This window comes from Tupaia chinensis, unplaced genomic scaffold (assembly GCF_000334495.1).
Source record: "Tupaia chinensis unplaced genomic scaffold, TupChi_1.0 Scaffold000450_1, whole genome shotgun sequence".
Taxonomy (NCBI): Eukaryota; Metazoa; Chordata; class Mammalia; order Scandentia; family Tupaiidae; genus Tupaia; species Tupaia belangeri.
Genome location: NW_006159956.1, coordinates 205,593 through 223,632, shown reverse-complemented (window position 1 = coordinate 223,632; position 18,040 = coordinate 205,593). Strand labels below are relative to the sequence as shown.

General features: G+C 42.9%; 1 protein-coding gene across 7 annotated transcripts in view; it reads left to right on the top strand.

Annotated features, from left to right (window-relative positions):
- The window catches only part of PLA2G6 (phospholipase A2 group VI), a 72,081-nt gene that overhangs the window by 23,839 nt on the left and 30,202 nt on the right, over positions 1–18,040 (top strand). For all 7 annotated transcript variants that reach the window (XM_006155348.1, XM_006155345.1, XM_006155347.3 and 4 more), the window contains exon 3: positions 17,456–17,671. In XM_006155348.1, coding sequence (XP_006155410.1) covers positions 17,456–17,671 — 216 coding nt within the window. The remainder of the gene's footprint in view (positions 1–17,455; positions 17,672–18,040) is intronic.

Genomic DNA, 18,040 nt, shown 5'->3' with positions numbered 1-18,040 from the left:
TCCCTTCTCCTCCATTCTCCTCTTGGGATCTTGGGCACGCACGCACACGCGCCCGGCGTGAGTTTTAAGCCACCGGGTCCGGGCCTCGAACCGCGGTCGACTACGTGGGAGTCCAGCGACATAGCCATTACGCTAACTGCTGGTCCCGAAACTGTTTTTCACTTAATACTTTGACTATATTTCCCTATTCTTTCCTTACTCACATTGTTTCTGATGAGAGGTCTGATGTTAGCCTGATGGGATAACCTTTATAAGTAACCTGATGTTTCTGTCTTGCCAATTTTGGTATCTTGTCTTTGTCTGTGGATTTTGCCAATCTGGCTATGATTTGGCTTGGAGAAGATCTTCTTGGGTTGATTCTATTAGGGGTCCTTTGTATTTCCTGGGTCTGGATATTTGAATGCCTCTCTAGATTTGGAAAGTTTTCTTCCAGGATTTCATGGAATAGATTATCAATACCCTTATTAGTTTTTTCACCTTCTGGGATACTGATTATCTGGATGTTTGGGTGCTTAATGGTATCTAGTATTTCTTGTATAGTATTCTATTTTTTTCTGGTTATTTCCTCAGTGTTTTTGGTTATTTTTCCTAGGTCAGAGGTTTTGCCTTCAACATCCGAGACTTGATCTTCTTCATGGACTAATCTGCCTTTAATACTTTTGATGGAGGTTTTGATTTCCTGTATTGTGGCCTTCATCTCTAACAGCTCCATTTGATTCTTTTTTATGGTGTGTATTTCCTCTTTCAGATTGTGCAAGAACTTCCTCACCTCTTGGAACTTGTTGTCTCTTTCCTCCTGCATCTTCTGGAGTTCATTGTCTCTCAGCTCTTGCATCTGGTTTAGTTTCATCACTACGAATTTTCTGAGTTCTCTATCAGACATTCCCAGGAGTTCCGCTGTACTGTCTGTGGGTTATGAGTGAGTGTTCTTTTCACGTAGGGGAGAGATATTTTCTTGGTTTCTCATATTTCTTGTGCCTGTGCGGTGGTTTCTAGTCATTCTGTGACAAAATCTCTCCTCTACTATGTTTTGTAATGTGGTATCCACAGAAAGAGATTATGAGTTCAGATTTATAAAAAGGATTTCATCTTTAAATCAGGAGGTTCAATAAGTGTTGATAATTTCAATGACCTTCAAAGTGTTCAGGTGCTTGGCTGCTGTGCACCTAGGCCTGTCCAGACACTCAGTGTGTGGAGACTTGTCTGAGCGTTTGGGGGGCCTAGGAGATAAGGTTTAGAGCATAACTTTAGTCACCATGGTCCCTGAATGCACCAGGACATACCTCAGGTTTCTTGCCTATTCTTTATTTTCTCTTGTTCTCTTTCTCTAAACTTAAAAATAGCAAACTGTAGGGCCTTGTAGCCTAGTGGTTAAGGGAAGCTATGTATTGGATTGTTGGGAAAGTCGTGATGTGTTTTTGCATAGAAAAACATTAGAAAATCCATCATGACTTTTCTGACGACCTAACAGACCCCACATGACTGACTCCAGTTTGAATCTGGGCACCTGTGACTTGAAAAACACCAAGTGTGTATGCGTGGATACCCCGGATCCCTACAGTATGGAGAGATGGGGAGAGAGGATTGTGGTGTGAGCGCGCCCCCTTGGGAGGTGCTTCCTTCTCCCCCTCTCTCTGTCTCCCTGTCTCTGGCAAGTGTCCATGCACTCTGGCAACTGAAAAAAAAGTGTAAACTGTAGCAGGCATATGGAAAAGGGTACACTGCTCAGTGATGCATCAGTCATCCCTGGCCTTCACCTCCTGGTGGGGAATTGTGGCACCCCAGTAGCCCCCCTTTGGTCCCCTCTTCTCCAAAGAAAGGTAATCAGTAGTCTGACTTTTATAGCCATTGCTTTCTTATCTGGCTTCTTTGTTCAAGATTTTGTTGGTGAGATTTATGTTTTTACGTGGAGCCATGCCAGTCATTTTTATTGGAGTAGAATTCTATTACATGTCTATAACCCAGTTCTATTTATTTATTTTACTGTTGAAGGAAATTTGGGTCACTTCTGGCTGCCTCGGTGCATATACGTGTGTGTTTAGGCGTGTACCTGGCAGTGGTCTGGCTGGAGATAGGCCATACGTATCTTCAACTTTAGTAGATAATGCACATGTTTTCTACCAGCAGTGAGTGAGATTCCTGTTGCTTCCTATCCTCTGATACTTGGTATTGTCAGTTTTCAAAGTTTTAGTTATTCTATTGGGTGTCTAGTAATACGTCATTATGATATTATTTTCTGTTTGCCTGATTACAAATTAAGTTGAGCACCTTTTGTTATGCTAATTAATCATTTGGATATCCTCTTCAGTAAAATACCTACTCAGTTCTCTTAACCGTTTAAAACAAAGTGCTTTGTGTGTGTGTGTGTGTGTGTGTGTGTGTGCTGTGTGTGTGTGTGTGTGTGGGGGGGCGAGCGGCTGTATGTGTCTGTGTGTGTGTGTGTTTGTGTGTGGTGTGTGTGTGTGTGTGTGGTGTGTGTGTGTGTGTGTGTGTGTGTGTGTGTGTTGGCTTGCTATAGGGCATGTATGCTCGTCTGGAGAGTGACAGAGAGGAGGGGAAAGTGAGAAATGACATCCCCGAGGGAATGGCCATGTTGTGATCCCTTCTCCTCCATTCTTCTCTAGGGAATTTGGGCACATGCGTACTTGCCCAGCCTGATTTTCAAGCCACCAGGTTCAGGACTTAAATCATGAAGTCAGCCATGTGGCATCCAGCTGCCTTAACTCCCACACTACAGTCTAACCCCAAAGTTGTTTTGTTTTTGTTTTCAAAGAGTTTTAGGAAGTATTTTTGGTATGTGTGTATTTTTTGGATTATGTGTGTTCAGCTAAAAACTATGTTTGCCTTTTTAGTCTCTAATTGTATCTATTGATAAATAAGAGTTGTTAGTTTTAATGAACTTAGATTATTTCATCTTCTTTATGGTCTGCGTCTATGTCCTGTTTAAAAGAGTTCTTCTCTTATTCTCTTAATACTTTGAGAGGTATTCTTTTTTTATGAACATTGTTTAAGATTGGTATTATTTCTTTCTTAAATGTTAGGAAGGCTTAATAGATGAAGCTATCTAAGCTTGGAATTTATTTGTGGGAAGTTTTAAACACATGGACTCATTTCTTTAACAGCTATAAGACTATAATATTTTCCCTTTCTTCTTGTGCCAGTTTTGGCATTCTATATTTTTTCTTTTTCTTTTTCTTTTCTTTTCTTTTTTTGTATTCTGTGTTTTCGAGGAAATTTTTTCCCTATTTTATCTAAGTTGTCAAATTTGTTTGCATAATGGTTAATAATATCCTCTTTTTTTAAATATATGATGGGTCTAAAGGCATGATACTTCATCTTCACTCTGTTTCTTGTTTAGTTCGCTAGGGGTTTGTCTATTTTTACAATTTTTTCAAAGAGTCAGCTTTTAGTTTTGTTAATTTTTTCCAATTGTATACATACTTTCTAGCCCATTAGTTTCTTTTGGTATTTTTATTTAATTTTCCTAACATCTTAACGATTTTCCTATTTTCTTGAGCAGAAACCTTAAATCATTGATATTTTTACTTTTAGCTGCAAGTTCTCTCTTAAAACACTGTTTTAGCTGTACCCTTAAAGTTTTTTTGTGCTAATGACTTTTATCATTAGATTAAAATATTTCCTCATTTCTCTTACTAAAAGTGTGTTGTTTAATTTTAAAACACTTAGAGATTTTTCTACTCACCTTTTTTTAGGGGTTTCTAGCTTAATTCCACTATGGTCAGACAACCTAGTATATTCTGTCAGTTCTCTGAAATTTGTATTATGGGCTAGCAAATGGTCTATTTTTGTGAGTGTTCTGTGTATTTAAAAATAATGTGTATTGTGCAGTTTTTTTGTCATAGTGTTCAGTAAATGTCAGTTTTGAGTTTGTTCATTGTGCTACTCAACTTCTGTAATTTTTTACTTATCTATTTTGTTGCTATAGGCTACATGCACTTGCCAGAGAGATGAGGGTGAGGGGAGTGAGAAGTCACCCCCTCAGGGCGTGATGGCCATGTCACAGTCCCTTCCCCTTTCTCCTCTCAGAATTTTGGACATGATACATATGTGTCTGGTGTGTTTTTCAAGCCTCTGAGTCTGGGACTCAAACTACAGTCAGCTGTGTGGGATCCAGCCACCTTATCCACCATGCTACAGGCTGGTTCCAACTCCCCTTTATTTTTGAAGTGTAACATCATAAAATAGAATTTTAGGCCAGCAGTTACTTTCTTTTATTACTTTGAGAGCTTGTTTGGAGGTGCTAGCAGGGGAGTGCAGCTACTCGTATACCCTTGACTGAATCGGGGATGGTCATCCTCTTGGACCGATGGCGAAGCTTTGGGAGGCTTGCACATGGAGCGGTGAGGGAGATAGGGGACACCCGCCTAGCCAGCCAGATCAGCCGAATCAACCCTGGCGATCAATGGGGTGACAGATGTCACAGTCAGATCCCCCTCACATCCCTTTCTTTTATTACTTTAAAGATGCTATTTTATTATCGTTTTACTTGCATTATTTCCATCAGCAGTCAACTATCAGTCTTAATTTTGATTATTTGAAGGTAATTGTTTTTTTTTTTTTCCTTCTGACTGCTTTTAAGATTTTCTCTTTTATTCAGGGGTTCTACAGTTATGTGCCTAGATGTTTGTTTTCTTATATCTATCCTGCTTGAAGTTTATAGAGCTTTTTATTTTTATTTATTTATTTATTTTGGAGAAGTTTTTGCTATAAGGTGCGTGTGCTCACCAGAAAGACAGAGAGAAACAGAAAGACAGAAAGCAAGAAATCACCCCCAAGGGAGGATGGCCACACCGCAATCCTTTCTCCTCTCGAGATCTTGGGCACACATGCACACACGCCCAGCGTGAGTTTAAGCCACCAGGTCTGGGACTCAAACCACGGTTGACTACATGGGAGACCAGCAACATAGCCCTTATGCCAACTGCTGGTCCCTATAGAGCTTTTTAAATTTGTATTTTGATAGCTTTCATCAGTTTTGGAATAGTATTGATTTTTTTTGTTTTTAAAGGTTTTTGCCATAGGACATGTGTTCTCACTGGAGAGAGACAGAGAGAAAAGAAGTGAGAAATCACCCTCTGGGGAAATAGTCATGCCACAATTTCTTCTCCTTCATTCCCCTCTCAGAATTTTGGGCATACCACATGTGCCTGGCATGATTTTTAAGCTGCCAAGTTCGGGACTTGAACCATTGTCAACCATGTGGGAATTCAGCACCTTAACTACTGCCTGCTGACTCCAATTATTGATACTTATATCCCTTCTGTTCTTTTTCTCTCCTCTTGGATTCCATTTACACCTATGTTAAACCTTTATATTGTTTCTCATATGTCTCTTGATCCTTTTTATATATTCTTCTTTTTTCTCTTTGTGCTTCAGTTAGGAAATTTTCTGCCAATCACTAGTTCTTTTTCTTTCTTACTTTCTTTTTCCTTTTTTTCCCCCTGTGTCTAATCTGTTGGACCAATCTGTGGAATTATTGATTTCAATTATTATATTTTCCAGTCCTAGAATGCCCAGTCAATTCTGTTTTTTTTTTTTTTTAATTGATTTCATCTTTTATTTTCTTAACCATATCGGATGTTTTAAAGTACCTATCTGGCAACTCTAACATCTAGATCGCTGTGGATTCTGTTTCTGTTGTCTGTCTTTTCTTCTTGGACCTCTTTATCCATTTGGTCCTATTTTTTGACATGTCTGGTAATTTTTGTTTGCATGCCTAATGTCATATATAAAAATTACAAGGAATGTGGATGGTGTTATCTTCTTTCAGAGGATGTAGTTAGGGCTACATTTCAGGCTTTATTTACGTTGGTCTGTGTTGAGTTTGCCCTGATTCCTAGGTTATCACCTTTATTCCGAGGAGTAGTAGTACTTGATTCTCAGCTGAAAGCTGATGTCTTATCAGGGTCCTCCTACCTTGGTAGATTCTTTCTGGTACCCACTCTGCAGAATGAGTTTTTCTGAGTGGGGATGCTGTGGATTAGAAATAAACATTAAAAATTAACATACAAAGACATACAAGAATAGCAAAGTAAGGATTGGGTGGGCCCTACTTCTCTGATGGAGAAAAGCTGAGGCCCCAAACAAAGGTTTATTCTTTTGAAGGGCAGAAAATGGGGGAAGATGAAAAGGAATGCAAAGTCAGTTGTTTTTGGATGTTAATCATCTGAGGATGGGAAAACGACTGGCACCATGTGATTTCTCTGATCTTTTGGGGATGATTCCAATAAACACGTGACTTCCTTTAACCTGATACTGCTCTGCAATATCGATAACAATATGCAGCTAGGGTGTTCTTATGTTAATTGCTTTCATTGCTATGCACATGAAGCTCACAGAACCATGATTCTGCATGTGTCTGAAGGTTACCATGTTTGTTCAGAATGACCTCTCTCCACAGATTCTAATCTCTATTTCTAAATTCTAATCTCTGTTTTCCTACCCCTAGAAAACTGCCACAATTTCTGCTTAGTTCTCTAGTTTCCCTGCTGCTGTTTTCTGTTTGGTTTCTTGATCTATTGGTTTGTATAACTTAGGAGGGAAAGTTGTGTGTAGAATTTGGGACTCATGGGACTAGTGGGTGGTGTGGTGGTTAAGGCGCTGGACACTCCCACATGGCTCACCACGGTTCAAGTCCTGGACCTGGTGGCTTGCTTTCTCACTTCCCCTCTCTCTCTCTGTCTCTCTCTGGTCAAATTAAAATAAATGGATGAATAAATAAAATAAAATAAATAATTATTTTTTTATGAAAAGGAATATGGGACTCACATGTTAAGACTCCATTTAGTCTGGTCATCTTAAAAACCCTGGTTGTTGGTTTATGGGGACCTCACTTTAATGAATGAGATTAATGCCATTATAAGAGGCTTTAAGGATCCCTTTGCCCCTTTCCTTGTGTGAGACACATAGGAGACACTGTCTGTGACACCTCAATCTTGAACTCTCAGCATCCAGAACAGTGAGCAATAAGTTTCTCTTCCTTATTCATACTTTACTAATCAAGGTATTTTGCTATAGCAATCCAAATGGACTAAAAACATATGTTAAGCCAAGTTTACTAATTGTTCTACATGCACTTAGGATTTTTTTCGACTACTTGTTATAAGTAGTTAACAGAATATATTAAACTATCTTACTATGAGTGTAGATTTATCTGTTATAATTTATCATTTTTTGTTTTTTTATTTGCCCAGAGGGTACATGCACTAAAGATGGCGATGTGGGGGGGGGGAGTTTAACCCCCAGTGGTGTGCAGTCATGCTGGCAATCCCTTCTGTCCCATTCCTCCATCCTGTCAGGATTTGGGGTATGCATGCACACGTGCTCAGAGTGTTCTTCAAGCCTCTGGGGCCAATTTGAATCATGGTCGGCCATGTGGAATCTAGCTCTCTTAATCAACAGGCTGCCGAGCCAGCTCTAGTAGTTCTGTTTTCTTGTTACTCAATTTTTTATTCCTGATATTGTATCTGGGAACATTTAGTCTATTTACACTTAATCTAATTTTGACAAACTGAGGTTTCAATCTACTATTTTACGATTTGCTCTCTCTTTTCATTCTACATATTTCACTCTCTTTAGTTAGCTTTACTAAGATTCAGTTTACAAAAGTAGAATTTACTGATTCGATGCATACCATTCGATGAATTTTCTTCAAGGTGCATATCATATAACAACCCCAACAATCGAAATACAGAACATTTTGGGGCTGGCAGGTGGCGTGGTAGTTAAGGGCGCTGGACTCCCACATGACCGACCGTGGTTTGAGTCCCGGACCTGGTGGCTTACTTTCTCACTTTCTCTCTCTCTTTCTCTTTTTCTCTCTCGCACTCTGTTCTCCAATTATAATTAATTAATTAATTAATTAAGTTAAATGAAATAATTCTTTTTTAAAAAAGATACAGAACATTTCTGTTATTCCCCAGATTTCCTCCATGCTCCTCTGCCATAAGTTCCTGATACCCACCTCGTCCCCTGGACAACACTGCTCTTTCTATTACCATAGTTTGCCTATTAATCATTCAATATATAGTTATATGAGTCTGACTTTTTTCACTTAGCATAATAGTTTTGCAATCTGTGATTGAGTATTTTCTTTTTAAGATATACACTATATTATCATCTTTTAGTGGCAATTGTTGGGAAACAGTTCTCTGTGGTCTCGTGTGTTTCTGAACACCTTCCTAGCAGAGGCATTGACTCCCTTTCTTCCAGGCTGTCTCTTTAAGGATGTTTGTGTTGCAGACAGTCTTGGATGAGAGAGCTAGGTCTCCCTCTAGAGCAGATGGTGGGTTTGCTTACTTTTTAGAGTAATAAAGATAAGGTCTTCTGTGGGACAAAGCTTAGACTGGTTTACTTATTGGCAATTATAAAACATTCAGCTTGCTTGCCTGCCTGCCTGCCTGCCTACTTCCTTGCTTCCTTTTCAAGATTTTTTGCCATAGAGTGTGTGTACACCTTTGCGGGAGGAGGTGGAGAGAGAGATAGACAGAGACAGAGGCCAGGCCACAGTCCCTTGTCCTTTGTTCTCCTTTTGAGATTTTGAGCATGCATGTACAAGCACCCAGCGTGAGTTTCAAGCTGCTGGGTTCGAGACTAGAACTGGGGTCAACAGTGTGGGAGTCCAGTGCCTTAACCACCATGCTAGATGCTGGCCCTAAAACATTCAAGTTTCTAAGTTCCAAGTTTCTCACTTGTAATGCAACAATAATAAATGCCACCTGACCCTCTTCATGTCACTTTGTGGGAATTGGATCCCAGGGAATTGGCACAAATGCCAGTACTCGGGCTACTGCTACTGCTCTGAGTAATAAACTGCTCTCTGTCTCTGACCCAGGAATCTTGTCTTTTATCAGCTCTATGAAACCGTGTCAGGCTAACTCGTTAGTTTGCAAGTAGGGTGAAATCGGAAACCAGGCACATTCCTTGGTGGAACCCTAGACACGGCAGTATACACTCTTGGCTCACTGACGTATAGTTGGTACGTTAGCCTCTTCCAAAACCATGGGAGGGTCTTAGAGCTCTAAGGCCAGGCTTCTATACCATGCGTACTTCTTTTATTCTTTTTTAATTTCAAACCCAAGAAGACATTATATAAACAATATTTATTTAGATTCATCCATGTATTCATCCATGTTACGGTGCTTTATTCTTTCATGCCTCTTTGACCATCCATTTGGGATCATGGTTCTTCTACCCCAAGAAAAACCTTTTATGTTTCCTTTTGTGTAGATCTCGTAATGTCACACTCTCTGGGTTTTTTGTTTGACTAGTGAAATGTTTTGATTTTTTTTAAGTTTAAAAAAGGTTTTCTGAGCATAGATTTTTCTCAATAGCATTTGTTTTCTTCTAGCTCTTTAAGGACTCCATTCTGTCATTTCTGGCTTCCATTGCTGAGAAACCAGCTTTATTTGAATAGTTGCCCTTTGAAGTGAACTGTTTTCCTCTCTCTCTCTCTATTTTTTTTAACTACGGTTTTTGCCATGGAGCATATGCAGTTGTTGGAGACAGTGAGAAATCCCCCCCCCCCCATGGGGGAAGGCCAGCCACAGTCCCTTCTCTTCCATTTTCCTCCTGAAATATTGGGCATGTACATACATGTGCCCAGCATGATTTTTTAAACTACCAGTTCCGGGACTCAAACCTCAACCATGTGGGATTCTACTGCTTTAACTTCTATACCACCTACTAGCCCCTCCTCTCCTATTTTTAGTATTTTCTCTTTGTACATTCTTTTCAACAGTTATAATATGGCTCATCTATCAGTTACTGCTACATTCTTTTTTTTAAAATTATTTATTCCTTCATTTTATTTTAATTTGGCCAGAAAGTGAGAAAGCAAGCTGCCAGGTCCAGGACTTGAACCGTAGTCAGCCATGTGGGAGTGCCCAGTGCCTTAACCACCATGCTACCTGCTGGTCCCCCCTGCTACATTCTTTTTTTTTTTTTTTAGAGGTTTTTGCCATGGGGCGTGTGCGCTCGCCAGACAGACAGACAGAGACAGAGAGACAGAAAGCGAGAAATCACCCCACAGGGGGGATGGCCATGCCGCAATCCCTTCTCCTCCATTCTCCTCTCGGGATCTTGGGCATGCACACACATGCACCTGGAGTGAGTTTTAAGCCACCGGGTCCGGGATGTGACCTGTGGTCGACTATGTGGGAGTCCAGTGACATAGCCATTACGCTAACTGCTGGTCCCCCCCCACTGCTACATTCTAATATGTCTCATTATTAGTTATTGCTTTGTAACAAACTATCCCAAAACATACTGGCTTAAACAGTAGCATCTGTTAGCCCATAGCATTCTCAGCAGAGCTCAGGGCAAAAGGCAGTATTCTACCTTACCTGGCATTTGCTGGCATGGTTTGACCGCAGGATCCACTGCTAAGATGACTTACAACTGGCAGGTGGTGCTGACTGTTGCTGGGAGTGTGCCCAGGGCTGAGGGTCCCGGACCACGGTCCTCTAGGTGAGTTGCCTCAGTCTCTCTGTGGCGCGATGGCTGAGTCCAATGGAAAAAGAAGTAGAAGCTGCCAGCCTCTTAAGTCCTTGGTCCAGAAACCGGGACAGCATCTCTTCTGCAGTATCTTACTGGAAGATCCATTCCAGAGGCAGGTTGAAGTGTAAGGAGACACAGATTCCCACTACTCACTGGGAGGGGCGTCAGCGATTTATGGGGTCACAGTTTAAATCTCCCCCAAGGTGCCTAGTGTATATTCCCTTCGTTGTTTTTGTAGGGCTATCAGGGAGGGGGAAGATAGCTCCTAAGTGTATCTTAAATCAGCGGAATAGATTTGTAAAGTAAGTTTGGGGAAGTTTGCCAACATTAACTTTTAAATATGGCTTCTGTCTAGTCCCTCTTCCTTTCTGCTCTGGCCCCCCCCTCATATATATGCTAGTCCCCCCCTCCCCCCCAGTTTTTGCCATAGGGCGTATACACTCACCAGAGAAACAGAGAGGGACAGTGACAGGTAAAGTGAGAAATCACCCTCCAGGGAGGATGGCCACACCTCAATCTTTCTCCTCCAGTCTCCTGGGACCTTGGGCACTCACACACACTCATCCGGAGTGACCTTCAAGCCACCAAGTCCAGGACTCGAACCATGGTCGGCCTTGTAGGAGTCCAGTGCCTTAACCACTGTACGACCTACTGGCCCTGTATGTGCGATCTTTTTTTTTTCTTTTTAGACATTTATTTATTTATTTATCTATCTATCTTTCTCCTCCAGTCTCCTGGGACCTTGGGCACTCACACACACTCATCCGGAGTGACCTTCAAGCCACCAAGTCCAGGACTCGAACCATGGTCGGCCTTGTAGGAGTCCAGTGCCTTAACCACTGTACGACCTACTGGCCCTGTATGTGCGATCTTTTTTTTTTCTTTTTAGACATTTATTTATTTATTTATCTATCTATCTATCTATCTATCTATTTATTCGTAGTTGTTTTGTTTTTGTTTTTGACAGATTTTGCTATCAGTCTCATGTGCTCCCAGAAAGAGAGACAGAAAGCGAGAAATCACCCCTAGGGGGAATGGCCACAATCCCTTCTCCTCCATTCTCCTCTCAGAATTTGGAGCACTCATGCACATGTACCCAGTGTTAGTTTCAAGCTGTGGGATCTGGAACCCAAACATGGTGGAATATGTGGGAGTCTAGCGCCTTAACCTTTGTGCCACCTGCTGGCCCCCTGCAGTGATTCTTAAGCCGGGTCCACGACTCAACTCAAACAGTGGTCGACCATGTGGGAATCCAGTGCCCCAGCCACCACACCACCTGCGGCCCCTAGATCTTAAATTGTATTGTCTGCATATTTTACCTATCTGGCCATATTCTCATTCTTTGTCTCTCTATGCTTTTTTCTGTTCACATTTTTCTGACCAGTCTACCTGTTCACCAGGGTTTTTGTTTTTGTTTTTGTTTTTGTTTTTGTTTTTTTGCTATAGATGCATGCGCTCGCCCAAAAGACAGAGAGAGACAGGCAGGAAGGAGAAGTCACCCCCCAGAGAGGATGACCATGCCGCAGTCCCTTCTCCTCCATTCTTCTCTCGGGATCTTGGGCACGCACATATACACGCCTGGCGCGTGTTTAAGCCACCAGGTCTAGGACTCAAACTGCGGTCATCTACACGGGAGTCCAGCAACATAGCCATTACGCTAACTGCTGGTCCCTCTGTTCGCCAGTTTTCTCTTCAGCATTGGCCAGTCTGCTGTTACAGCCAGTTATCAAGGTCCTAATTTTGGCAATTGTATTTTTAAATTCTGCGATTTCCATTTTATTTTTTTTATAATTTAAAGTTCTCTGACAAAATTCCGTTTCCTACTTTATCCTTTTGAATGTTATCACAATTATTTTAAAGGTTAGATAACCTCAGTCTTTTACATTCCCCCCAATTATAGATCTTTTTTTTTTTTTAATTGTTGATTTTTTTCATGTCTTATCTCCACCTGTGTCTGGTTCGTTTTGATTATGTGGTGGACATTGTATTCGCAGACGTGCTTATAGAAATCATTTGAAGCCTAATTTGATGTGTCCTTATTTGAGGCTGAGCCCCTGTCCCTGTGAGGGTCTGTCTGTGTATGGCTTACTTTTGTTCCTAGGCTGCAGTCTTTCAAGACCTCTGCCCAGTGTAAGAGGTGTTCTTCAGAGATCTCCCCTTGGGAAACCCTTGGACTGTACTCATGGTGTCCCGAGCCCCATGAGCTGTTAATGGTGTTACTTGTACCCCCATCCTTGGAAGTATCGGCACCCTGAACACTGGGCTTAATTCCTGGGTGTCTGTCACTCCTCCTAGCACGGTAGTTGATCACTGTCTTACTAGGTACCCAGTGCCATCAAGCAGAAGCTTTTTGTCTCTTGGTTGCAGGTGGTCTGTTTCACGTCACCTAGTCTGCCATTAATAGAGGTAGAAGTCCTCAGAGATCCCTTTTCTTTACGTTTATTCCTGTCAGCTTTCAATGCCTAACTGCAGTGCCCCATCACTTCCACTTCCTTTATTTGCTTCCTTCCATAGCAGAAGTCTTAAAAAGTGGTGTCTATGCCATGCAGACTGTCTCCTGTTTCTCACATCCTGTTCTTTCTTTCTTTCAAAGAGGTTTTTGCTATAGAGCGTGTGCGCTTGCTGGAGAGACTACGACAGAGATACAGAAAGCAAGAAATCACCCCTCAGGGGGGATGGGCACACCACAGTCCCTTCTCCCCCATTCTCCTCCTGGGACTTTGGGCTCACATGCACATGTTCAGGGCATGAGTTTTAAGCCACCGGGTCTGGGACTTGAACTACAATCGACTATGTGGGAGTCCAGTGATGTAACCATTATGCCATCTGCTGGTCCCTATCCTGTTCTTTCTTAAACTTACTCCAAGCAAACTTTCTTTGCTACTACTCCACTAAAAATACCCTTATCAAGGTCACTTGTGCCTCCTTGAGGTCAAATCTGTGGTCAATTTTCCATTGTCATTAGCTTTGACATGTAGGCCACATTTGATGTGGAGCACTCCCATGTTAACAGCTTGACAAGAAGAGAAAACAAAACAAAACAAAACAAAACAAAACAAAACAAAAATCAGCTAAGGAGAACGAGGAGTGACTTCCTTCCACCTTACCCTTTCTTAATTTTTTATTGTGGTGGTTGTCTTTTCCATAGCACTTAAACCTTAATAGTCTATTCGGCCTTCTTCCTCTTCCTCCTCCTTCTTTTTTAACTGTACTCATTTTCTGATCTCCCCCGTAAGATCATATACTCCAGAAGGGCTGTGCATTTTATACTTTTTGTTCATTAATTTACACCTCCGTTTGGAAGAGTGTCAGGCATACACCACGCACTCTGGAGACCTTTAGTAAGTAATTCCACTCTCTGGGAGAGCAGAGGCCAGCCCTGTTGACCCAACACTCTGGGCACTCCCTCCACTGCACGCCAGCTGGCTGCTTGGGCTCAAATAGAGATGTATAAATAACACCTTCTGGTATGTCGAAAGCCCTGGTCAGAACTTGAAGTGACTGTCACTGGCACATGATTGCTATGCTTTTTAATGTGGTTTTTGTTGCTTTTTCATCTACCCTGCAGCACCTCTGTGAGGCAGGTTGGAAAGGTATTAGTCTCTTGTTTCAAATGAGGCTTAGGGAGAGAAGGGGTTCCCTCAAGGTCACACAGCAACTTAACAGCAGAATTGGAAGTCAAAGTCAACTCTGAAAATGAACACAACTTTTTCTGATCATAAAAATAATATATGCTGATTATAGAGAATTTAGAGGGGTCAACAGGTGGCGTGATGGTTAACGAACTGGACTCCCACATGACCAACTACAGTGTGAGTCCCAGACCTGGTGGCTTGCTTTCTTACTCCCTGCATCCCCCCATCTCTCCCTAGTGAGCATATGTGCCCTATAGCAAATTAAAATAATAATATTGAATAAAATTAATTTTTTTGGAGAGGTTTTTGCTATAGGGTGCGTGCACTCGCCAGACAGACAGACAGAGACAGAGACAGACAGAGAGACAAAAAGTGAGAAATCACCCCCCAGGGGGGATGGCCACGCCGCAATCCCTTCTCCTCCATTCTCTTCTCGGGATCTTGGGCACTCATGCACACGCGCCCGGCGTGAGTTTTAAGCCACCAGATCCAGGACACGAACTGCGGTCAACTACGTGGGAGTCCAGCGACATAGTCAACACTCTAACTGCTGGTCCCTAAAATTAATTTTTTGAAAAATGTAGAAACTAGAGAAGTAGATACAGAAGAACATTTAAATTATTTATTATGCTGCTATGCATTTTTTGACACATTTCTTTCCAGTCTTTTCCTTCCTGCCTGCCTGCCTTTATTCATGATAGAGAATGTGCATGTGAGAGGCAGAGGACGAGAGAGAGCTAATGGCACCCCTCACAGGGTCAGGTCACACTGCAGTCCCTTCCTCCTGTCCTCCAGCCCAGCCCATTGGATCGTGGGTACCCATGTGTGTCCTTGGCATGTTCAGGTTGGCTGGCCTGGGGATTCAAACAGTAGTTGCCACGTGGGATCTGCTTCTGAGCAGCACATAAATGCTGCTTCATGGAGCTGGTTCCCTGCGGTTTATTTACATACAGTTTAGATGACATTGTATCCTATATAGTCTGTATCCTGCTTTTTTACTTAACATAATAAAATTTGCATTTATTTATTTATTTTTTTAAAAAATTTTGCAACAGGGCACATGTACATGCCAGAGAAAAAACATTCCCCGGGGAATGGCCATGCTGTAATCCCTTCTCCATTCTCCTTTTAGGATCTTGGGTACACATGCACCTGTGCACACGTACCTTTCAAGCCACTAGATCTAGGACTTGAACCACACTGTCAACCATGTGGGATCCAGCCACCCCAAACACCATGCCACCAGCGTCCCCCCTCTATTTTTTAATATCTCACTTGAATGGTTGGATAACTTTTGATCAAAAAATGTTCCACAATTGGGACCAGCAGTTGGTGTAATGGCTATGTCGCTGGACTCCCATGTAGTCAACCACAGTTCGAGTCCCAGACCTGGTGGCTTAAACTCACACCAGGCACGTGTGAGTGCGTGCCCAAGATCCTGAGAGGAGAATGGAGAAGGGATTGCAGTGTGGCCATCCCCTCTGGGGGGGTGATTTCTCACTTTCTGTCTCTATGTCTCTGTCTTTTTGGAGAACACACATGTCCTATAGCAAAAACTTCTCAAAAAAAAAAAAAAAACCCTCCACATTTTATGTAATAATATATTGCTGGAAATTAGGTTTAATAATACTTATTTAGAGGGACCAACAGTTGACTATATTGCTGGATTCCCATGTAGTCAGCTGTGGTTTGAGTCCTGGACCCAGTGGCTTAAACCCACACCGAGCGTGTGTGCGTGCATGCCCACCCAAGATCCCAAGAGGAGAATGAAGGAGAAGGGATTGCGGCGTGGCCATCCCCCCTGGGGGGTGATTTCTCGCTTTCTGTCTCTCTGTCTCTGTCTTTCTGGCAAGTACACGCGCCCTATAGCAAAAACCTCTTCAAAAAAAAAAAAATAATAATGCTTACTTAGATTCTACGATGTGCAAAGATCCAAGGACTAGAGGCTGGTGCTCTCAGACATGATGATCAAATTAGAAAGTGGATATGATGGGGCCAGCAGGTGGCATGGTGGTTGAGGTGCTGGACTCCCACATGGCCTACTGTGGTTCAAGTCCCGGACCTGGCAGCTTACTTTCTCACTTTCTTTCTCTCTCTGTCTCTGTCTCTCTCTGGTGAGCATTCATGCCCTATAGAAAAAAATTTTTTGAAAGTAATAATAATAAATAAAAATTTAAAAAATAAAGTGGATATGACAAAGCCTTCATGAAATATAATCATTCTTTGTTTAACAACCTACCTGTTTAATGTCTGCCTGGACTTACAACCAGTTCTCCAGTGTGGTGGGGATCCTTTCTTTCAGCCTGTACGAATCTCACAAATCCCCCTTCTCAGTCTTTGTCTCATTCTTGCAGTCGGTTAGTTTTCACTACTTGAAGCATTTGCAATCACACAAGACTATACTTCATCAATAGTTATCAAGCTGAAGTTTCCTTTAGACCTTTTCACTATTCAGAATAAATGAAAGCCAAGACCCTGGATTTGTATTATAGTGTGCCTTGTCACTTTCTAGTGCTTTTCTAATGCATGCTTTTGTACGGATGACATCACTATTCTAGTGTGGTGGCGTGTGATCTATTGAGCAGTACATACCCTGTGGCATCACGGCACATCAGAAGACATCAGCCTTTAAGCCCCTTCCTTACAGACCAATCTGTCAGCGACTAGTCATAGGAGCAGCTCGGGAGCTAAGTGGATAGCGCCCATATAATATGAAAACATCGCGTGAGAGTACAGAGAGAAAGAAAAGAAGTCTGGGGCCAGACGGTGGCACAGAGGTAACACACAGCCCTCTGTGAGGCTGACTGCGTGGGAAGGTTGCAGGTTTTGCATAGGGGCCCTCTCGGTATGAGTGCGCCTGTGATCTGGGCTCACTGAAAGCTGGGGTAGAAAGCTGTTGGAGCTGAGCCCGTTAGGGTGTTACCTCTTTGTCTCTGTCACTTTATCTCTTTATCTCTCTTGCTTATGGAAGAAATAAAGGAGGGAGGGAAGGAAGGAGAGGAAATAATTTCAAATAAAGGGAAATCTACAGCAAACTCCCTTTAGATGTGCTTGTAGGGGTGCGTGTGTGTGTTTGCAGGAGTGTGTGTGTATGTGTGTGTGCAGGGGTGTTGTGTGTGTGTGTGTGTGTGTGCGTGCGTGCGTGCGTGCACAGGGGAAGGAGAGTCAGACTGGAGCAGCCAAACCTGGAACAGGCAGCGACCTATTTGTGGAAACTCATGGCTTCTGATTCCAGCAGGGCCATGGGCTGAGGGTCCCCCTGGCTCATTTCCATGTCTTCCTTCTCTGTCCTGGCCCTGCAGGCTCTTCCAGCTGGAGTCTGAGGCTGACGCCCTGGTGAACTTCCAGCAGTATTCATCCCAGCTGCCGCCCTTCTACGAGAGCTCCCTCCAGGTCCTGCACGCCGAGGTCCTACAGCAGCTGACCGACCTCATCCGCAACCACCCCAGCTGGTCGGTGGCTCACTTGGCGGTGGAGCTGGGGATCCGAGAGTGCTTCCACCACAGCCGCATCATCAGGTGGGCCCGGGCCACAGGGACAAAGCATGTGCCTGTGGGCAGCTGGGGCAGGGTGCGGGGGCCTCTGGGGTCTCAGTTCTGCCTCAGTCCTCCTCCATGGTCTGACTTAAAAGGGGCAGCGTTGCTCCTGGGCTAGAGCACATGGCTACTGGCTCAAGCCAGAAGGAGAAATGTGACATTTCTGGAGTGCTTACCAGCTGCCAGGCCCATGGGAACTGTTCCATACCCACCACAACTCCCGTCAGGTGTCAAAATCCCAAAGGGAGGTTATGGGACCTCTGCCAGGTCACTCAGCCAGGGAGGGCAGAAGAGGGACTCAGGTCCTGGGGCTCTCCTTCCAAAGATATGGTTGCCCTTCTGGAAGATGGA